At 52.7% G+C, this 20971-nt stretch overlaps 1 protein-coding gene across 1 annotated transcript; it reads left to right on the top strand.

Annotated features, from left to right (window-relative positions):
* Positions 1–618: 618 nt before the first annotated feature.
* LOC144278216 (uncharacterized) lies at positions 619–20957 on the top strand. Its single transcript, XM_077839433.1, has 14 exons — positions 619–922; positions 7023–7098; positions 7955–8110; positions 10959–11108; positions 11962–12033; positions 12628–12751; positions 13284–13339; positions 14263–14382; positions 15105–15236; positions 16000–16125; positions 16999–17130; positions 17487–17618; positions 19134–19265; positions 20134–20957. The coding sequence occupies exons 2-14, from the start codon at positions 7030–7032 to the stop codon at positions 20314–20316; spliced, it is 1584 nt and encodes a 527-aa protein (XP_077695559.1). The 5' UTR covers positions 619–922; positions 7023–7029; the 3' UTR covers positions 20317–20957.
* The last annotated feature ends 14 nt before the right edge of the window (positions 20958–20971 follow it).

Here is a 20971-nt window from a genome sequence, read left to right on the forward strand (position 1 = left end):
GCTACATTTCTGTGCGGTGTGAGTAAAGACCCAACCCTGTTCTCTACTAATTAGAGAAGAAAAAATAGGGTAAATCCAGATGTAAAATAATTTGCAGACCGGGAGTCCTCTTAATGGGATGGCCGTGCCCGCTTCTCCTTGCACAGGTGTTCCAGCTGGGGACATATGTTCGTGAGACTCAAGCTGATCTCCCCTTCCATTTTCAGCCTTTCAGCCAGCTCAAGATGCAGGCAGGGAGTTGCTAGGGCCTGCATGCAGGTCGGGGGATAGCTCAGGGTGCAGTCAGGGGGTAGCTAGGGGTTGTGTGCAGAGGGGGTGTAGCCAGACAGCCAGCCCCCCCGCCCCGTCTCAGACCAGCATTGCTGGGAACACAAGGGAGCCAAAACAACAGGGCACTTAACATCAATTCCAGCACAGCCTTTGAAGCTGTGAGAAGCACAGGTGTGCTCCTACAATGTGCCTCTGGGAAGATATACAACGATTAGGCTCCCAGCAGACAAAGAAGCTGTGACAGACATGGCTCTTAGCCCCTACTAAATAGCGTGATGCACACACCCCAACATCCTAGGTGGGAAAATATTTACCCTAATGAAAGGAATGTCCAGTAGTCGAAACTTATTGTTTCTCTCCCTTGCAAGTGTAAACTACTTTTGCGAGAGCTGGCGTCGCCCAGACAGACCAGCCCCAATTTGGCATAAGAAAGGAGAAAGAGAATAAAGGAGTACAGAGGTATAAGTAGGGGACCTACAGCACCATGATTTTTGAGTGCTTTTCACTATCTATCTGCTGGTCAGATAAGTGACAGCCTCCCAAGGCTTCTGCAGCTAAGAGGGTCCCTACGCCTTGTCCCTTTTTCGTCTTTCCGCGGAATTGAGTGACCGATCCTGGCTTGGCACCGCTGGAATCGAGAGATGCAAGGAAGGTAAGAAGCACCCACACCTGATCTCCTATCTTTAGTGTACACATATTTTGAAATAGAGCTCTATACTTTGTTTTCTTTCTTTGGGATTGTGGCTTCAGTTTTGTGACTTGTTTGTGTGTGTAACATCTCTACATTTAAATAAGTAGGCACTAGCAATTTTGTAACCACATGATTAGAATCTAGTTTAATAAATTTTGGTAACCATTTGTGCATAAGCCTGACTTGTTTTCTCTGGTTTACTGTAAAGCAGCCAACACAATTAAAGAACCTCAGCCGTTTTGGCTCTAAAGCCTGGCCATTAGGTGAGAGTACGAAGAGCCTAGCGTTGAGTTGTGCCGCCTCCACGGGGCAAACTCTTGGGGCGCCTGTCAGTCAATCCTGGCTGCCCGCTGCGAAGGAACTCTGAGCTCTAGCAGTTAAAGTCACGGGTGTTTAGGACCTTGGGGCATCCGTCAGCCTAGCCCAGGCTGCCCGCCGCAAAGGGACAGTGCGTCCTAGCGGTTAAAGTCACGGATGGTATAAAACGGGCATAGCTGGCACCTCACCAAACATCCTTGGCCATCGGCTAACAGAGGGGTGTAGCTCAGGGTGCAGAAAGGGGGTAGCCAGGGGTTGTGTGCAGAGAGGGGTGTAGCTCAGGGGGCAGGGACGGGATAGCTCGGGGCTGTGTGCAGAGAGGGGGGTAGCTCGGGATGTAGGGAGGGATTGTGTCCGAGGGGGTGCTGCTGCAGGGCCCAGCTGTGCACTCAGTCCCTGGTTGGCACAGTGTGGGAATCTCCACTCCTTATGGCTGTGTGTGCACTCGGCCCGGCCATGCCGGCCCTACACTGTTACTGTGGCCACCAGCACCCAGTGGTTCGTGGGCACCAAGGCCTACATCTATCTGAGCCTGGAGGGCGTGGTGGCCATTACCCAGCCCGTATGGGGAAACTGCCCTGGACGCACAGCGTGGTTGGCGTCACTGCTGGGCCCCCCCCCCCCCCCCCAAAAAAAAAACAACTCTGTCCATGATGGCAGAGCACCCAGGACTGTGCCCACAGTTTGGGAACCCCTGCTTCGCGGTTTATAGAGCATATTTTGCTCCTGGGCTGGAATATGGGCCAGGTGTTTTTGTTATTAATTACACCATTGTGGAAAGGCAGGCCAGACGAGATCGATAGGACTAGCACTGAGGGTTTGGCTTGTAGTAATGCCCAGAAACCCTGATTATGCTGGGTGCTGTGTGGAAACAAGAGAGAGCCAGTTATTAAGGAATTGCTATTCTAGTGTTATTCCTGGGCGCTTGGGCTTGTCTACACATGAAAGTTAATCCAGTATAAGGTAACATGTGAATTTAAAGCAAGAAACTATTCCTGATAAAATCCATGTGTGGATGCTCTCATTCCAAACCTTACCTTAATCTGAGCTAACTATCAAGTGTGGACAAGCCCAAAGTGTACAATTTGGAAGTCCACAACTTTTATTGGGAAAGTTTCAAACAAAAGGCTTCCCCCACCAATCTTAAATAAAAATGGCATTTATAAAAACTGACCTTGTCCCTGTGCTCAACCTGCCTGGGCATTTTACTTGTTTCAAGTTCCTTATTCAAAAACTGAAGTTAATTGGTCCCGGAATCAAGTGGTCTATTTTGAGAGGCAAGACAGTGTTGCCTGCTCTGGTGGTTTTATTGCAATATTTCCTGTTTGCTTTAAAGCTCCAGCACTCAGAGATGCATGGTTAGTTGGGAATCTTAGTTTTCATTAAAAGTAAAAATAAGTGAAATTGTGACCCGAATGCATCCTGAGGGCCCAGAAAACAGAAGGAAAATAGAAAGAACCCCCCAAAATATTATTTTTTTAAAAATGTCATGATTTTGGGCGGCCTGACTCCATGATTTTGGAACATTTGGGGTTAGCAGTACTGCATGTGTCTTGGGAAAATCAATGGCCAGTCCCTCCACCCCTGCTCTCAAAGTGCTTTGTGAAGGCACAGAAGTTTCATCATGCCCACTCTACAGGTGGGAAACTGAGGCCTGGAGAGGGGATGTGAGGTCACAGAATGAGCCAGTGCCAGAGCTGGAATAGAACCATAACCCCCCACTCCCAAGCCCTGCTGTTTGTTATTGCATCCAGTTTGTTTTCTTTCCTGTCCCATTTCTCACAATGCAAATAGATGACATCAGTTTCATTTTTGTTTATGGTCATTTTCGCTTTCAGGCTCTTAATGGGCCAGCCTTTGGACTGCAGAGGGCAGGACAGTGTTTATCTATTTCAAACAGCTTTCACTGGATTTTTGTGTGTGCAATATCCTTCCTCCTGGTCATAGCTTTTATAAAAGCTTTTATTTACCGTGTGTCTAGCTGAGGCCAAATTTAAATCTGAGGCATTCATTTAAAATTGCAGGGGATAGTCCTGGGCAGTGTAGTGAAGGAGAGCTGCTAAAAATAACAGGCCCCAGACCCCTCCTGGGGCTAAGTATGCTCAGCGCTTATCACCTTCAGTAGGTCTGAGAACAATCTGCAGTGTGCTGCAGGTCCAGGACTGGGCCCATGGAGGTTTTTTGGATTGTTCAGCACATGTGACCTCCTAAGGCCAGTGCTGGGGGGCAAGGGAGGGTTTTCCATATTTCTCACTGCAGACGCTCGGCATGATAGATTGTACTGCCGGAGTTGCCCAAGCCAGTTCGCAAGGCTGCTCACATGAATGAAGGTGGTAGGATCAAGCCCCTAAGGCCCCGTCAATGGACAGTTGGTGTCGGTAGGCTTTGTATCAGGTGTGTGTTCGCCTGTTACCAGTGCTTTTCATCCGTAGTGGGAATGGTAGTTAGGACACATGCTCCGGAGCTGTTCCTGACCACGTGCAGTGGATTTCCGGTAAGGGCAAGTGTCATGTAGGCTTCACACATCCACCATCTGAGAGCTGAGCTGGTGTAAACTTGCAATGAGCAGTAAGGGGGCTTCTCAGTCATGTTCCTCCAACTCCATTGAGCCAGCTGGGCTGAAAGCCACCCCCTATGAATCTGTGGAGACAGGGCCTGGAAGGGGACATAGAATCATAGAATATCAGGGTTGGAAGGGACCTCAGGAGGTCATCTAGTCCAACCCTCTGCTCAAAGCAGGACCAATCCCCAACTAAATCATCCCAGCCAGGGCTTTGTCAAGCCTGATCTTAAAAACTTCAAAGGAAGGAGATTCCACCGCCTCCCTAGGTAACACATTCCACAGCTTCACCACCCTCCTAGTGAAAAAGTGTTTCCTAATATACAACCTCAACCTCCCCCACACGCTCTACCCCGCTGTAGTGCTCTCTCTCCCTATCAGCTGGTGACTCTGGCCTACCTAATAACGGATGACTCCCCTGTTGACCAATATATGCTGGTCTAATAAATACATATCACATGATCAATATGTACTGTTTGGGCTACGGATATCAATATGCATTAAACACACAATAATTTACTCCTGTGGGAATTCTGCGCCAAAAAAATAAAAATTCTGCTCACAATATTTTAAAATTCTGCAAATTTTATTTGTCAAAATAATACTACATAATCACGCCAGTTTCATTTACTTTGGTAATTTATTTCAAAATAGCTGTCAGCAAGTATGTCTGTAACAATACAGACCCACACGCAAAAATTCCCCCAGGAGTAGAGAGTTAAAGAAACCCCTATGACAAGGCAGTTTCTCGCCCCCCGAGCCCTTCCCTCCAGAGCCCAGCCGCAGGGCCCCCCCTTGCCCAGACACCCACTCCCTCCCTTTCCCCTAGAGCCCAGGGATCCAGAAGGAGAAACAGACTGATGCTCGGTCCCAGGCTGAGTTTCCTGTGTGCCACCCTCTCCTTCCCTCAAGGCATGCTGGGAACTGCAGCTGCCAGGATCCCTCTAGCTCCCTCCCCACAGCAGTGTCACCTGCTAGTGGCAGCTACCAGTACTGCAGCCCATTTCTGGCGGGGGGAAGGAAATCCTGAACGCACAACCTTAAATTCTGCATTGCGCAGTGGCGCAGAATTCCCCCAGGAGTAACAATATCAACGTACAGTAGAACCTCAGAGTTATGAACACCTTGGGAATGGGGATTGTTCGTAACTCTGAACAAAACATTATGGTTCTTCTTTCAAAAGTTTACAGCTGAACATTGACTTAATACAGCTTTGAAACTTTACTATGCAGAAGAAAGATGCTGCTTTTAACCATCTTAATTTAAATGAAGCAAGTACAGAAACAGTCTCCTTACCGTGTCAAATCTTTTTTAAAACTTTCCCTTTATTTTGTTTAGTAGTTTACATTTAACACAGTACCGTACTGTATTGGTGGGGGGTGTTTTTTGTGTGGGGGTGGGGCTTGTCTCTGCTGCTGCCTGATTGTGTACTTCCGGTTCCAAATGAGGTGTGCAGTTGACTGGCCAGTTCGTAACTCTGCTGTTCATAACTCTGAGGTTCTTCTGTGCCATTAGATTATATATATATATTTCAAGCAGTTACACGGCCTGAATTGGCCTCTGTCTTTCTATAATCCTGTACACTTGTGCTAAGTATCATACAGCACCTTGCATTAGCTGAAGTAAACTTCGGCTTAAGAAGATAGTAAAACTGTCAGGAACAGAACATGTGGATGTTTTACCATAGTAACGGGTAGGGAGTTAGTCTCTCTGACCAATCCTGGAATTGTTGGGATATACATATATATATCAATATACATTGTGATTTATATCTTTATGTAGAAATATGTTATAGGTTATTGAGGCCTGGTATGAATGACGCATGCTTGACGTGAATACATGCATTGTAAGTTGACAACCGAAGCAAGAACTTAAGGTCAAGGACTATTAGAACTATTTGTGCAAAAACAATTTTGTTATGTTCTGAGAAAAATACGGAAGATCAGCAGAAAAGGAAACAATACCAGCTGGACTGATATAAAACGGTATAAGAATTGGAGGAAATGGCACGTCTTGGATCATGGCGGCCCATCTTGGATCATGGCGGCCCGCCCTGGATAGTGTCTTTGGAATTGTGTGGGTAGAAGGCCTAGTAATCAAAGGCAAAGAACCGATGACGCAATGGAATGGACTATAAATGGTTGGCTATGATTTCTACAAATCGGAGTCGTTTATTGATCTAGAGTCCATGTGGATATAGATGTGGTTTTCACTGGCTCCCCTCATCTTACAATCTTATGATCAGAAGGAATCTCGACTGGCCAACAGGATCATTCTAACCTTTGGACTCTGGTATAGTATGTTTGGGGTGTGAATGTGGAGTGAGTAAGGTTTGTTTTGTAATCAAAAAAGAGCATTTTAGAGTATTATATACCAACACTGTGTCCGATATCTGCCTATTCCCCATCCCGTAGGGAGACCTCTGTTGCAAGTCTAACAGAATGTCTCAAAGATAAGGACAAGATATATGAGTGTTCTACTCTGAAACAAGCCCAGGGGATGCCTTCACGCCCTTGGTATCTGGAATGGCTGAGTTCAGAACAGAGAGCTAACAGGTACAGCATGGTACCAGAAAAACAAAGTAGAAAGATGATTGGTTAAATCTAGCCTCAGATGATGCATACAGTATCTCGTTACTTGTGGAGGGGTTGGACAGAAAAAGGATAGCTTGAGGGGTGTAACTTTGGACCCCTGCCTTCTTTGTAACTACGCTGCTTCCTGGAAACGGGTATTGTATTGAAACTTTTTACCTCTACTCCATTATTACTGACTTTGAGCTGTAAATCTGACTGACTTTGGTTATGTACTCTCTTGAGTATATTTCGTAACAAGCCGAAGTGCGGTCAAGCAATTGAATGTACGGTTTACCAACAAACTGGGGTAAGAGAAATCGTGGAAAATTGGTAGCAGCTGACTTTGGTGTGGCAGACAGGTCTGCGATCCTACTGACTTGTATAAAACGTGCCCTAAGGGCAGGGAAATGTACTAATAGCAAAGCGAGGGGTGTTACCGAAATGGAAAAGGAAGTCAGTGTAGCTAACCGCCACGCTTCAGCGGTGATAAACAAGTGGGCTATGAAGGGCTGAGGTCTGTCTGTGCTGATTGATTGATTGAGTTATGTGGGGTTTCAGTTGTTAATCAATTGAACTCACAACATTTCCCTCCCCGCCCCTTTTCTCCCAGGGCTTGAATGAGGAGGGGTTTCGCCTTGAGCAACAGGATGTTCCCCGGAAGAAGGCACCCAAATGGTTTCTTCTACGTAAGTGGCTTCGGAGGGGAGGAGATGGTGTAACCTGGTGCTGCGGGAAGAGATGGGACCGTTGCAGAGTTTGCTCGTTCCCCGGGGAACAAAGAGTTAATTTCCAAATGGTTCAGTGTGCCCTGGACATGGCTGGGGAGAGGAGGGAGTTGTAAGCATGGACAGAACGATAAGGTCACCAGTGACAGGAGGCGCCTGGTTTCCTCCCTTCTCAGTCTACTTTCCTTGCTTTCCAAGTGGGAGTCAGAGTGTGTATGGGGGAGGGAAATGGTGGTGTTCCACCAAGTCCTTGGCCAGGCTCCCTGAATAGCTGGCTTGTTTCCACCAATACAACCAGCAGCGAAATGGCTGATGGTGTCAAATATTGTACATCCCCGTCATTAGGCTCCAGAGTTAATGGTCAGTTGAGATGAACTTGGGGGGCCAGTCACACCTCTTTCCTGACCATGGAGCTACACAGCAAGCTCCATCTCTGATGTAAATCCATTGTCTCCGAGTCTCAGACAGGCGTTGTGTCATGGCCCTGGGAACAGCTCTGGCCTGCCTCCATCAGAAGCTGCAGCTGATTCAGGGGGCTCGTTGCTGACTTGTATCTCATGTTTGCTGTGATGCTTTGGGAATGGGAAGAACATGTGGAATAAGAGGCGTTTCAGTCTCCCCTTTGCTTCAAGAATCGTTTCCCAGGAGTAGGTTAAAAATGTGCCAGTTCCCACCCATGTAACTGTGCCCCCCTCGGTCCACCTGCTGAGAGGCAGCAAGGAGAGTGCTGTCACTGAGGTAAAGGAGAAGATCCTGCCTCACCATGTGTCATGCTCATCGCTGCCCTCCCCCCGCACCACATGTATCCTCTTTGCAGCCCTGCCCTCAGGACATCAACCCCTCCGCCTACCCTGCCGACTTTCGCAGGGGTGACGAGGACATGGGGTGGGCGCCCCAGGACCATCAGCGGGCAGCCAACTGGGATTACCGACACAGGAGACGCGAGGAAGGCTTCAGGGACAGGTGGCATTCGGTGAGTGGGTCTGGGCTGAGCCTGGAGGGGCATTGTGCCCAGGCAGAGCATGGCAGGTTGGCCGCAGGTGAGCTGGGGCTAGGGCAGGAGCAGGGGACGTGGGTCGTAAGGACGATGTCCCACGGAGAATTCTTGGGGCAGGCATAAGCAATCGCTGCTTGGGCACAGCTCTGTGACCAGCATGCAAATGAGTGGAGCCTTCCTGAGTGGCGGGGAGGATGTTAGGCTGGTCAGGAAGACGGGGAGGGAGCCCTGTGAGGGCTAGGGGGTCCAGACTGGCTCTGTCAGGTGTCCTGATCCGGCCCTGCTTCCCAGGGGTCACAAACCTACCAAGCCATAGGAACAGGCCAAGCTGTTCCATGCCCGGGGCTTGATTCACCCCCTGAGGACCAGCCAGTATCCTTCCAGCTAATGCTTCCCAGGAGAACATCTTAGCTGTGTCACCTGCCTCTGGCTGCTGCTGTTCCAGGCCACCCAGGCCATTCCTTCTGCTCACTCCCAGAGAGCCCAAGTGCCCTAGCAGGGGCCTGGGTGGCTGGACACCTAGGCTCTAACCCTGGCCATGCCACTGACTTTCTGTGTGACCCTTGGCAAGTCACTCGACCTTTTCTTGCCTCGGTTTCCCCAGCAGTTAACCACAAGCAAACAGGGTTTGCCCACCTACCTCACAGTTGAGTGCCCTAAAGCAGCAATGGAGAGGCACAAAACAGTGACTGGCTGAGAGAAGGTAAATGGGTCGCTCCTATTCACCTTCCTTCATCACCCAGGAAAAAGGGGACATTGATTAAACTGATTGGAGCAGGTCCTTTTATTTACACTACCCGTAATTAACCTGGGGCCTAGAGTTCAGTCAGGTTCAAAGGGGAATAGACATTTACTGATGTGGATAATGTGACTATTTGCAGTTACATTCACAGGCTAAAAAGACCACGTAAAGGCTACAAACCTTCATGCTTCAGGGTAGGAGACGGCCGCTAACTGATGGGGTCAGGCAGAAAATTCCCCTTTGGGCCACTTATTCCATAGTGTTCGTTGCAGGGGTTCTTGCACCGTCCTCTGAAGCAGCTGGTGCTGCTCCTTGACAGAGATGGGATACTGGAGTAGATGCCCCCTCCCGCCCCTGTCCCAGATCTGATCCAGTCTGGCAATCCCTGTGAATGAGACCTCAGTCCCTGTGACACAAAGGCAGGTCGTGCATCCCCACGTGTCTCACTCAGGACTGCCCTCACCCCACGTGTTGGGTCTTTGCAACCCTTTTCCCAAGACATCGAACCCTGCCCCGCTGACTTTTACGGGGGTGACACGGGCAGGTGCTGGGCACTCCAGGACCATCCGCAGCCAGCCAGGTGGGAGAACCAACCCGGGAGGCATGAGGAAGGCTTCAGGGGTGGTTGGCACTCGGTAAGTGGGGTCCAGGCTGAGCCCTGCTGCACTGTTGTGTGCATGCAGACAGTACGAGGGCTGTGGATAGCAGAGAGAATTCCTGGTTTGTCTGTAAGTGACCAACGCAAGATCTGCTTGGCTGATTGAGCTGGTCACGGCTCCGGGGGAGGGACGCCCATGAACAGAGCCTCCCTGAGAGGTAGGGAACGAGGAATTCAGAGACCACAGTATTAAGGGGGTCAGGAACTAACCGTCGGAGGAAGGGGGGCAGGTCAGGAGCAAAGGGCAGAGAATGGGGAGCACCAGCAGGGTCTGAGGGTCAGCACTGCCTCTTGTTGGAGTCCTGACCAGCCTCTGCCTCCCAAGGGCTATGAAGTCTGGGAGCAGGCCAAGGTGTTACATCGTTGCGGGCTTGACTCTTTCCCAGCAAAAGCAAGGGGGCAGGAGGGGAAGATGGGGCAGGAGGGGAAGATAGGGCCTGAAGTGCTAATGCCCCCCAGTTGAAGGGGGGTGGGCAGAGGATGACGATTGCCACCTGCCTGGGAGGGAAAGGGCCGGAGGCTTATATCTGGACCCGAGACCCCTGCCCCCACTGACGGTGTTTCTCTTAGTACTGCCGTCCCAAGCCATCCGGTTTCGTACAGTTCACTCCACATTCTGGTCTGGAGTTTAGAGCAGGGGCCTGGGCGTCAGGACACCTGGGTTCTGTTCCTGATTCTACCACTGACTCGCTGTGGGACCTTTGGCAACTCGCTACACCGTCTGTGAAATAGCACTCCTCCAGCTGACAGCCCTGGGAGCTCCTTGGGAAACCACCCCTGCCCACCTTCCCTCTGTGATTTAACAAGGAGGGAACCCCTGAGAGTGGGTTGTAAAATAATGAATGGGGGAGATGGTAGATTCGGGGGGGGGGTGCCTGCTGACCTTCCCACCCGGTCCAAGAACAAGAAGACAGCCAATGACCTTGGAAAGAAACTGAAAGCTCCTAAAAGGAAACACTGTTTAGTCCGGGTGTATAAATTAACCTGTGTAACTCATTGCCACAAGGTATCATACTGAGGGCAAAAGCTCTGTAGGATTTCCAATAGGATGAGACCTTTATAGGGACAGTGAGAGCTTCCACAGTTGTAGTTCATAGGATAAAAATATCATGTAAACGCTACAAATCCTCAGGCTTCAGGGTAGGAGACAGCCACTAACTGATGGGGTCAGGCAGAAAATTCCCTTTTGGGCCAGCTATTCCATAGTGTTCACTGCAGGGGTTCTTGCACCTTCCTCTGAACCAGCTGGTGCTGGTCATTGATGGAGACGGGATGCTGGAGTAGATGGCCCCCCTCCCAGGTCTGATCCAGTCTGGCAATCTTTGCGAATGAGATCTCTCTGTCCCTGTGACACAAGGGCAGGTCATGCATCCCCGCGTATCTCACTCAGGACTGCCCTCACCCCACATGTTGTGTCTTTGCAGCCCTTTTCCCGAGACATTGAACCCTATCCCGCTGACTTTTACGGGGGTGACAACGGTGGGTGCTGGGCACCCCAGGATCATCCGCAGCCAGCCAGGTGGGAGAACCAACCCGGGAGGCACGAGGAAGGCTTCAGGGATGGGTGGCACTTGGTAAGTGGGGTTGGGGTTGAGCTTTGGTGCGCAGGGCACCATTGTGCCCATGCAGACAGCGAGAGATGGGCAGCGGTCAGACTGGTGTTGGGGGGCGGGCAAAGGATAACACTAGTATAATCTCTGCAGGGCTGGTTACAGTGCTGGGGATCCCAAGTGAACGGAGCCTTCCTGTGCTGGACAAACCAGAGGGATGTTCTGCTCCCACCCTGGAAACTCGGGGAGAAACGCCATGTAGTCTGTCCTCTGTCATGTTCTGCAGGAGACCTATTGGAGCTGATTTCTTTATCACTGTATACAGTCTCTCATGGGGCACGCTATACGTTGGTGAATCTGGCAAGTCCGAGCCTGCAGATCTGTCCGTCTGCCACTTGGATCTGCCTTGCCCCTGGCTCCTAGCTCCCTGCACTTACCCCTGGAGCATGACCCATGTACATCCATGTCCTGAGGGCTCTTTGCTGAGGGACTGGAGCTGAGCAAACGTGTCCCCAGTGTGCGCGCACCCCCCCCCCCCGCCCCTCTTATACTGCACTGCTGCTGTTCTGCGTCGTCAAATTTCAGAAGAGTCCCTTCCAGAGAAGTAGCATGGTCAACTCTATATAAAGCAGGGGACTGGGAACCAGGACACCTGGGTTCTATCCCCAGACCTTGGGAGCAGAGCGTTGCCTGGTGTTTAGATCAGGTGACTGGGAACCAGGACGCCTGGGCTCTGTTCCTTGCTCAGGGAGGCAGAGTGAGCGAGCAGGTCTCCCCTTGCTCTGCCTTGTTGAGCTTCTGCAAAGCACCCTGTGCAAAGCGCCCAGAGTTACCCCGCCATCTCCACAACCTGTGTAACACGTCTCCCTTTTCTCAGGCCACGCCACCTAACCAGCACTGCCTGAAGTCAATATCAAGGGAGGAACATGGCAACTCCTGGGACAGGCAGGTGTCGGCAGGGGACGCACGTGGGTGTTGGCGGGAGCAGGGTGCTTTGGCTGGCGGGGATGGGCCTATTGCCTGGGGCCGAGGCTCTGAAATTCCAAGGGGAGCCTACAGAGAGGTTCGCTGAGTGGGCCAGATCCCAGGCGAGGGTTGCCCAAAGAGCACATCCAATCACCCTGCAGTGCTGGCGTGACCCACAATCTGCACTCAAGTCAAGTGATCCCAGGATAGCCCACTGCTCCCAGGCTCATCTCTGGCTGGGCTGTTCCCACTGCTGCCACTTTTCAGCTGTGACTGTCCCGGCAGCACCACTCTAAGGGGGATAATCTCATCTGGAGGGAGAAGGGGAAGGACACGGGTGGGGTTGCCAGGGGGGTAGATACCAGGGGAAGGAGGAAATGGGCGTGCCGGCCTGGGGAAAGGTAAAAGCAGCCGGCCAGCCCTGGAGGTTGGAGCTCCAGGGTGGGATCTAAATACCAGTGGGGACCTGGCTCTGCCCTTTGTCTGGAGCCCCGGATGGAGCCTCCAGGGCTAACACTTTCTTTTGACCAGAATGAGAGAAGCTACTCACAGGGCCACCTGTTCCTTCCGCAGGGAGCGAGGCTTCTTCCCCAGGAAGTATCGTGGCCGCGGCTGGAAGCATCACCGCGGCCCTTTCCGAGGCGGCTACCGGGGGAAATTCGACCCTCACTACCACCGCTTTCAGTCTTGCTCCTCCAGAGGTCAGTCCCTTGGGGGGCCTAGGCCATACACCATATGGGCTCCTTAGCCCCGGAAACAGCCCCTGGGTGGCAATGCCCCATCCCGAGCTGCATTCCAGGGTCTCAGCACTGAGTGAGAAAGTCCTGCCAGTTCTGCCTGCCGCGGAGGTCTCTCTGGCCTGGGGAGCAGGGTCTGGATCCCCGGGGATCGATCGCAGGGGTCCCAGGAAGAGCAGCAAGCAGGGCGGTATGGAGCACAGCTGACTGTCAGCACGTGGCTCTGTTAGGAGAAGGATTCAGGGGTGGAAGGAGGAAGACTGAAGCCCATAGGAGAGGCTGGGTGGCAGAATCTGCCTGGGCTGAGGAGCGGCCCAGGAGGACCCATCTGATTTTTCTCCACCCAGCATGGGGCTGGGACTGGAGGGCAGTGTTAAAACCAGAGCTCTTGCCCCTCACTCAGGAGGAGGAACGTGGCCCGGCCCCCATAGGCCCAGCATCCCTGCTGCCCCCTGGTTCTGTCTGCCTCATTCTGTCCCTGTTGGTCTCTTTGCAGAAGAGTTCAAGTCGTCCAGGTCGTCGGCCTCCCGCTCCCCAGAGAGACGCTCGGCGGTAAGAGGAGAGCGGCGTCTCTCTGCTTCCCGCCAGGAGGGCGGCGGAGGGGATGAGCCGGGTTCTGGAGTCCAGCCCCTCATGCTTCTCCGCGCCCCAGCCAGGCAGGGGGCAGAGGGGCCGGTGAGGAGGAATTGGTCTTATACCCAACCCGCTTGTGGCTGGGGTTCCTGCTTGCGCTGCTTGGCCAGCCCTGAAGGGTGACTGCCCGTGGGGACCCACCGAGTAGACACAGGGTGGGCGCCCCCCATGCGTGACCAAATCCTCCCCCCCCTTACACGAGCATGTCACAGTCAATGGGGCTGCCTCAACGTAACCGAGCGGAGAACTTGGCCCTTAGCTGCTGTGGAGTTGGTCGTGGTGGGCATTCCCCAGAGCAGTAAGCCCCACAAAGCTAGAGCCTGGCTACCCCCGGTGAACTGCAGCCTGGAAAGACGGACTGGTGTTTCCAAAGCTGACTGAGGGATTGGGATGTCTGGTTCCTGCGGCAATCGAATATGGACTGGGTAGCCAACCTCTGGAAGCGGCTTTGGGAAGTCTCACCCGCTGTCTTTCAGCCGAGGACGGTCCATGGGCCAGGGAGGGGAAGGGAGATGCCCAAAGTCTCACTGGAATCCCCAACCACAGCTAGAAAAGCCTGCAGGCTGCTAGCCAAGGAGGGGAAGGCTGGCCCAGTGGTTAGGGCCTGAGCCTTGGATTTCAGAGACGTGGGTTCAATTCCTGCTCTGCCACAGTGTCTCTGTGTGACCTGTAAGGTAAGGTAAGTCACATAGTCACTCTGTGTTTAGCCCGGCCTCACAGAGGTGTGGCAAGGATAAACACAATAAAGAATTTGAGGGGCTAAGATAAAGCAGTAATAGAGGGCCATAGGAAGACATAAGAGAAAGAGAGATTCCAGCCTCTGCTCTTTTTCCTTCCTCCAGTCGAGTAGAAAGAAAAGTGTTTCGTCTAAGACAGAGAAAGCGAAAACAGCAGCGCCCAAGAAGCCTGGAAAATCCAAGAAAGACTCCGCAGCTCCAGTGGAAGAACCCAAACCACCCCAGGTCAAGGGCGGCGGGGCGGGAACGGGCTGGGTTTCCTGGCCAATGGATGGGTCCCAAGGACGAGGTTGTGTCCTAAGTCCCTTGGGTGTAGGGGGATTTGTGTGAAACTCGGGTGCTACAGGCTATGGGGAGAGAGGCGGGTATTGTCCCTGCCCAAAGAGCGTCCAATCTAAGGTGGGGCCATAGGAGAAGATAACCGGCACAGCCCCTTTCCCTAGCGACTTTTTGATGCCTACTCACTCTCGTAGAGCAAGGTCACCGTCTTATTGGAAATTCTTTTTCCCAGCATGCCTTGCTGGGATGGGCCCTCTATATTTGGCAAAGGCAAGCAGCAGCAGCCTTACCAGGGCCATTTTGCAGCAGGCAGCTGCTGACTGCACCTCCCTCTGTTCCAGCTGAGAAGTCCCTGGTGCGGTTTCCCCTTTCATCTCCTTGCTGAGGGCTCAGTCGAGTTCTTGGAGATGCTGAGTGAACCTCAGGTACAGAAGCCTGCTAGGGGGAGATTCGTTTCCCCTTTCTTAGGCCCAGGTACAGGCTGGTGATTGTTCTGCCGTAGCGAGGGTGTGAATTAAGTGCTGGTGAAAGGTGCTGCACTGGCAGCCTCATGGCCAACATCGTGGCGTGAAGCTGTAGCCTGGGCAGAGGGAACGCAAGCTCACCCGTTTGCTGTCCTCCTCTGGTTGTCTAATCTCCTTCCCTCATCCCATCTGAAACCTCTGTAGGTCCAGCCGGAAGCTAACCAGACAGCCACAGACCCTTCCAGCCAGGCCGGCTCTGCACTGGATACTGAACCCCCAGCTTCAACTGAAACCACAGAGGATCTTCATCCCATGAGAACGGAAGGAACTGAGCTGGTAGGAACTAACCCAGCTCTTCTCACTCTGCTTGGAGCAGATGTGTTGGTGCCCTAGAGCATTGCAATAGCCCCCTTGCGCTAGGCGCTGTATGTACCTGTAACAAAGGGACACTTGCTGCCCAAAGGTGTTTGCAGTCTAAGGAGGACAGGATGGAATTTGGTTCTCCTTGTCCCTATGCGCCACTTCCTTTCACTCTCCCACCTTGACCTGTGCAGGGCTCCCCTTTGGATCTCATAAGCACCCCAGCATCTTTAGTGATGTCTGTAGCAGTGCAGCAAGGAGGGTGTCAAAGTAGCCAGTGTGAAGGATTCTGGGGAGCGTCTTCCCCTTTAATCTTTGGACACTTTGCCAAGACTGGCTGTAAAGGAGGCTAATTATGATGGCAGCTTTTTGTGGCGTGGGCAACTGTCCGGGGGCAGTTCGGGCTGAGACCCACCGAACTCGCTTCACGCAGACCACCAGATGACTCTGCATCAATAGGCTGATTTTCAGGGGGAGCCTGAATTCCCAGTGCAGCAGCAAGCTGGAAATTGTACACAGAGAATGTTCTGTGTGTGTCTCTGCAACACTCCCCATTGCAGAGAGTAATGGGATGGGGGCAGATTTTATTCTGGGCTTCTCTGGTTGCTGAATCTCCTCTAGCACCACAGAGCTCCTTGATCTGATTGACTGTCACCATTTCCAGGGCCACTGTTCAGTCCTGCCCCCACAGGTCCCATCCTGCCCTGGGACAGTCCTCATCCATCTGAAATCTCTCCAGGTCCAGCTGGGGGCCAGTCTGGAGGCTGCAGACAATCACAGCCAGGCAGGCTGCACTCTGGCGACTGACTCAAGCCTGGCTGACACCCCGGGGGATCTTTGTCTCATGGAGGAAGAAATAGAGATGGTATGAGCTAATCCGTCCCCCACTTTCAGCTCTTCCCCGAGGCTAGACGTGTTGAGAGATGCGATTGAAGTCCCTTCCTCGTGCCCACCTGGCATTGATTGACAATGGATTGCCGTTAATTCCCAAACACCCCCCATAATCCTTGGCACCGGCTGCAGTAGCGCGTCAAAGGAGTTTCCAAGACGACCGGCGCAAAAGTTTGTGGGTAGCATCTGCATGGTCCATTCAGTCCTTTGGACTCTGCCAAGGCAGTCCAGGAGGCAGCTAAGTGCAGCCAAGAGGGATGATGGGGAATGCGATGTGGGCATTTGTCCAACAGCAGCAGTCGCACTGTTCCATCGCTGGTGACATCGAGGTGCAAGGCTGCTGAGATAGGAGTCTGCCCCCTCTGCTAACGTAGCGAATGGATAAAAGGGCGCGTGGGTCACAAGTGTGTTTCATGTGTTCCATGGTGTGGAACAGGAGGCAGTCTTGTCTAATGGTTAGAACACTGGACTGGGACTCAGGAGATCTGGAATCTGTTCCCAGCTCTGCCACTGGCCTGCGGGGTGACCTTGGGCGAGTCACTTCCCCTCCCCGTGCCTCAGTTTCCCTGTCTGTAAAATGGGACTCATGACACTGACCTCCTTTGTCAAGCACTATGAGCTCTAGGGATGAAAAGCACTAGCTAAGCGCTAGGGATTGCTATTACAGTAGTCTCCCAGTTGCTGTGAGACAACAGAGGGATTTTATTCCTGCAGAATTGCCTCTGAAGCTGCAAAGTTTGATTGCACTGTTGGAGCCTCTGGTGCTCCTGTTTCGTTCATGCACGCACAGCCCTGCCCTCCCTTGGGACAATCTAACTGTTCCTCCCTCCATCTGAAAACTCCACAGGTCCAGTTGGAAGCCAGCCACGAAGCCACAGACCATCCCAGCCAGGCCGGCTCTGATCTAGCTGCTGAGCCACCAGCCCCACCTGAAACTACAGAGGAGCTTTATCCTATCAGAACAGAAGATGCTGAGCTGGTATGAACTGACCCTTCTCCTTCACCTTGGATCAGATGCTCTGGGGCCTTAGGATAAGGTGGGGTTTGCTGCCCTCTTCCCACACATTATCTGCTTCCATTTGCCTGCCCCATCCTTTGGAACTGATGCTTGTAGTCCCCAGAATCCTCTGCACTATCCCAACCGTGCATCAGTGGAGGCAAGAAGACGAACCCACCTGAAGGGTTCTGGGGAACGTTCCCATGGCCCATCCAGTCTTTTGGCTTTGATTTGTCAGTGTCTTCGCTGCCGCCGTTTCACTCCATGCATTGGCAAACCCACAGCTCCCATGCTCTGGAATGGCATAACCTCCCTCGCCCCCTCTGTAATCTCCACAGCTCCAGCTGGAAGACAACCTGAAGGCCCCGGATCTTCTCAGCCAGGCTGTCTCTGCTCTAGCTACTTTACCTCCAGTCTGGTCTGAGATCACAGAGGAGCTGCCTCCAGTGGGAAAGAAAGAAACTGAGCTGGTATGAACTGACCTGTTTGCCCCCATTCTCCCAGGTTGGCACCTTAGGCCTGGGAGGGATTAAGTCCTTGTCCAGCCCACTTTTGTTTCCTAAAACACCCCCAGAATCCTTTGCATGGGTGCTTCAAAGCAAGTGCCAAGGCAGTAGATTCTGGGAAGCATCCCCCGTGAGCCATTAATTTCTCGGCAGCTCTGCTAGGGCTGCCAGTGGTGGTGGCTTTTCTGCCAGGGGTGCCTGCCCACTGTGAACTGGGCTGAGAGCCGTCGACGTCTGTCAAGGCTGATTCCCCACTCTGGCACTTCGAGTGCAGAAGGTGGGGACCTGCCAGGATTTTAAAAATTAATACTGGCCACTCCAGGCTTGTATTAAACTCCCAAGGTTACAGCTTCTCTCTGACCTTGGATGGGTAGATGCTGCCACCACCCAAATGCAAAACCCCTTGGAGCCCGGGAAGGCGCACTCGGGAATTCCTTCCTGTGAGGTACCCTCAAGCCCCCCCCCCCCCCCTCGCCTCCGGGGAAGAGCTGAGAAAGAAAACAAAGGAAATTAGCTGCTTCCCCCAGCTAATTAAACAACATGTGCACAAACCTCTTAGGACACCAAAAATCCAATCCTGTTCTTAAAAAAGGTAAATTTTATTAAAAACAAAAAGAATGAAAATACATCTGGAACTTAGGCTTTTGCTAGATTTAAAAACCCACTTAGAAAAATTAAACATCAAGAATAACCTTCTTGAGGTCCAGCTTCAAGGTTACAAGCCAAACAAAAGCATTTGGGGTTAGCACGGAGGAGTCCACAAGCCAATAAGAAATAAACAGAAATAAACCTAATTGTGTCTTTCTGGACATTTTCTGATTCATGAGTAGGTTTTAGGTATGATCCTATGATTTCCATACCTGACAAAAAGCTTTTTACAGCCCTGTCTCTGCTCTGTCCCCTCTCTCCAAAGAACAACAGACCAGACAAAGGGAATTGGTTAGGAGCCCACTCCCTTCCTTTTACCTGTGGACTTTTTAACCCTTTACAGGTAAAGCAAGTAGAGAACAGCTACTAAGAGGGATTTTATAGCTAACTGGCTGGCTGGGTGTCCATAAAAGGGAGCTGCCTCCCGCTTCATTTATCACAACCTCCCTTCACGCAAGGGACAAGAACAGCGATCCGACTGTAGCGATTTTGCATCGCAGCTGATCTGGACTGGTGCCCATCTCTGGCATCCCCTATTCTTTTTTTAAAGGGAAACTGCCCCTTGCTACCCAGACAGGAAGCTGGGGCAGGTGGCATAAAGCTCAGAAAAATGCTTTAAAATATTCTGCAGCCATCCCTCTAATGCTCCCACTTTCAGCAAGCGGTAAGGGGGAAGAGTTTATCCCTGGCTTCTCCACTCATGACTATTGGATTTGACTTTGGGACGATTTGTCAGTAGCCCTCTTCACTCATGTACCTGCAAACGCCCAACCCTGTCTTCCCCCCGACCAGATTAACCTCCTTCCCTCACCCTGTCTGAAATCAACGCAGGAGCAGCTGGCCGCTCATCAGGAGGACGCAGGTTATCCTTACCAGGCCTGCTCTGCTCTGGCTGCCCCATTGGAGACCATGGAGTACCTTCGTTCTGCTGCCATACTGGCCAGAAAGGAAGAAATTGAGCTGGTAAGTTCTAACTGTCCCCTCTTGCTCACCCAGGAGCAGGGTAGGACCTAGATGCATTGAGGCTCTTGATGTGTGCAGGATCTAGGTTTCCCTTCCCCTCCCGAACCACCTCCGCCATCTGCATGGCTTGCCCCAAATCCCTTGCAACAGCTGCAGTGAGGGCTTCAAAGCAGGTGCAATAGGTTCGGGGGGGGCGTCTCAGATCTTCATGTGTCTGCTATCCATGAATGACCAGCGTGATCCTGGGTTGGGAAGAATGAGGTTGGAGGCAAAACCCCACTGCCAGCCTGGAGCAGTTCAGGCCGAGTGAGTTTGGTGCCAGGAAGTCAAAGCAACCTCACTCCTACCCCCGTCCTCCTCCTTGCTTTGTTTTCTTGTGCCTGTGGCCATCACGGCATGCGAAAAATATTCTTCCTCCTGGATTCACACTCCGCTGGGGAGTGGATTAAACTGCCAGGGTCTGGGGGCAGTCTGAGGGCTGGCCCTGTTGTCTTAACACTCCCTGGTGATTGGCTGGCTGGCCCATCTGTCCGCCCCTGCGGCTGAGGCTTCAGAGCCTGACCCCTTGCAAGGCTCTGGTGGTAGCAAATGTTCTGGGCGGAGGGAGGGACCCTCCAAACAGAAGCGGGGAGAGGTCCTCGGGCCGCCCAGCAGAGGTGTGTCATGACAGCAGCAGGGATCAACGAAAGCACTAATTATTGCCCCAGCCCTAGGGGGTGCCACTGGCCTGAGTCGTAGGGTAGCTCTGATCATTTTCACGGGGCTGCCCATCGGGCCTCAGGGGGGAATCTCAGGCACCCAGGTTGAGTTTAGGGACTTGCCTGCCTACCGCCTCGTCTGACAAGCTCCCCTTCTCCCCTCCCTGCAGTCCTACCAGCAGTCCAGCCTGGCCTTCGCTGTGGTGGCCGCCATGCTGCTGCAGAAGGAGCCCTCCATGGAGGCGGCGATGGGCTCTGCGCTGCGGGCCAACCTGCGGCAGGTCGGGGGCCACTGCCTGCGGGAGCTGGAGCGCTTCATTAGCAGCTACGACTCGGGCTCCGCCCGCTTGTGAGAGGCAGCACAGCGGGCAACGTCTGCTCCGGCTCTGAGCCCGATGGGTGGTGGGTGAGAGCGATGGTGGGGAGGGGGGGAGCGCTGCTGGGGACTGGGGCTGGAGCCCCAGCAGCGGGCCGGGCTGGGATGAGAAACCAGCAGCTGCGGACTTGTGTGGCTGCAGCTGGAGATGACGGGTGGAGCAGAGCCCCCAGCATGGAGGGCTGCAATCACCGTGCTGATGCGGGCCAACGGCATGGAATGGGAAAGGGGCCGTTGGCTTGAAGTGGCAGGGAGGGTTTGTAATTTAGGAGGGGAGGGGACTGCCTGGGGGTAGGGCCGAAGGGGTCAGTAGCCGTGGGGATGGATAAGTGGTGCCAGAGGGGCTGGGGATGGGTGGAGGGTTCTCATGCGGGGCTGACAGAAGCCGAGGCTGTGAGTGATGAGCGACAGCCTCCTCGGGATAATACTTGCAGTGGTTTCACCCGGCCAGGATCAGGGCCCCTGAGCCTCATGGTCTCCTTGAAGGAGAGGAGTCCCCGCTTGGCTTCCCTGAACTTTGAAATGTTTCTTTGTTTGTTTGTTTCTGGAGAAAATTGTTTTATCTCTGAAAAATAAAATGGCAGGCGGAGGGCAGAGCGCCCCCCTGCAGCTGCCCCTGCGCCATCAGCATT

Source organism: Eretmochelys imbricata, chromosome 21 (genome assembly GCF_965152235.1).
Source record: "Eretmochelys imbricata isolate rEreImb1 chromosome 21, rEreImb1.hap1, whole genome shotgun sequence".
NCBI classification, from domain to species: Eukaryota; Metazoa; Chordata; order Testudines; family Cheloniidae; genus Eretmochelys; species Eretmochelys imbricata.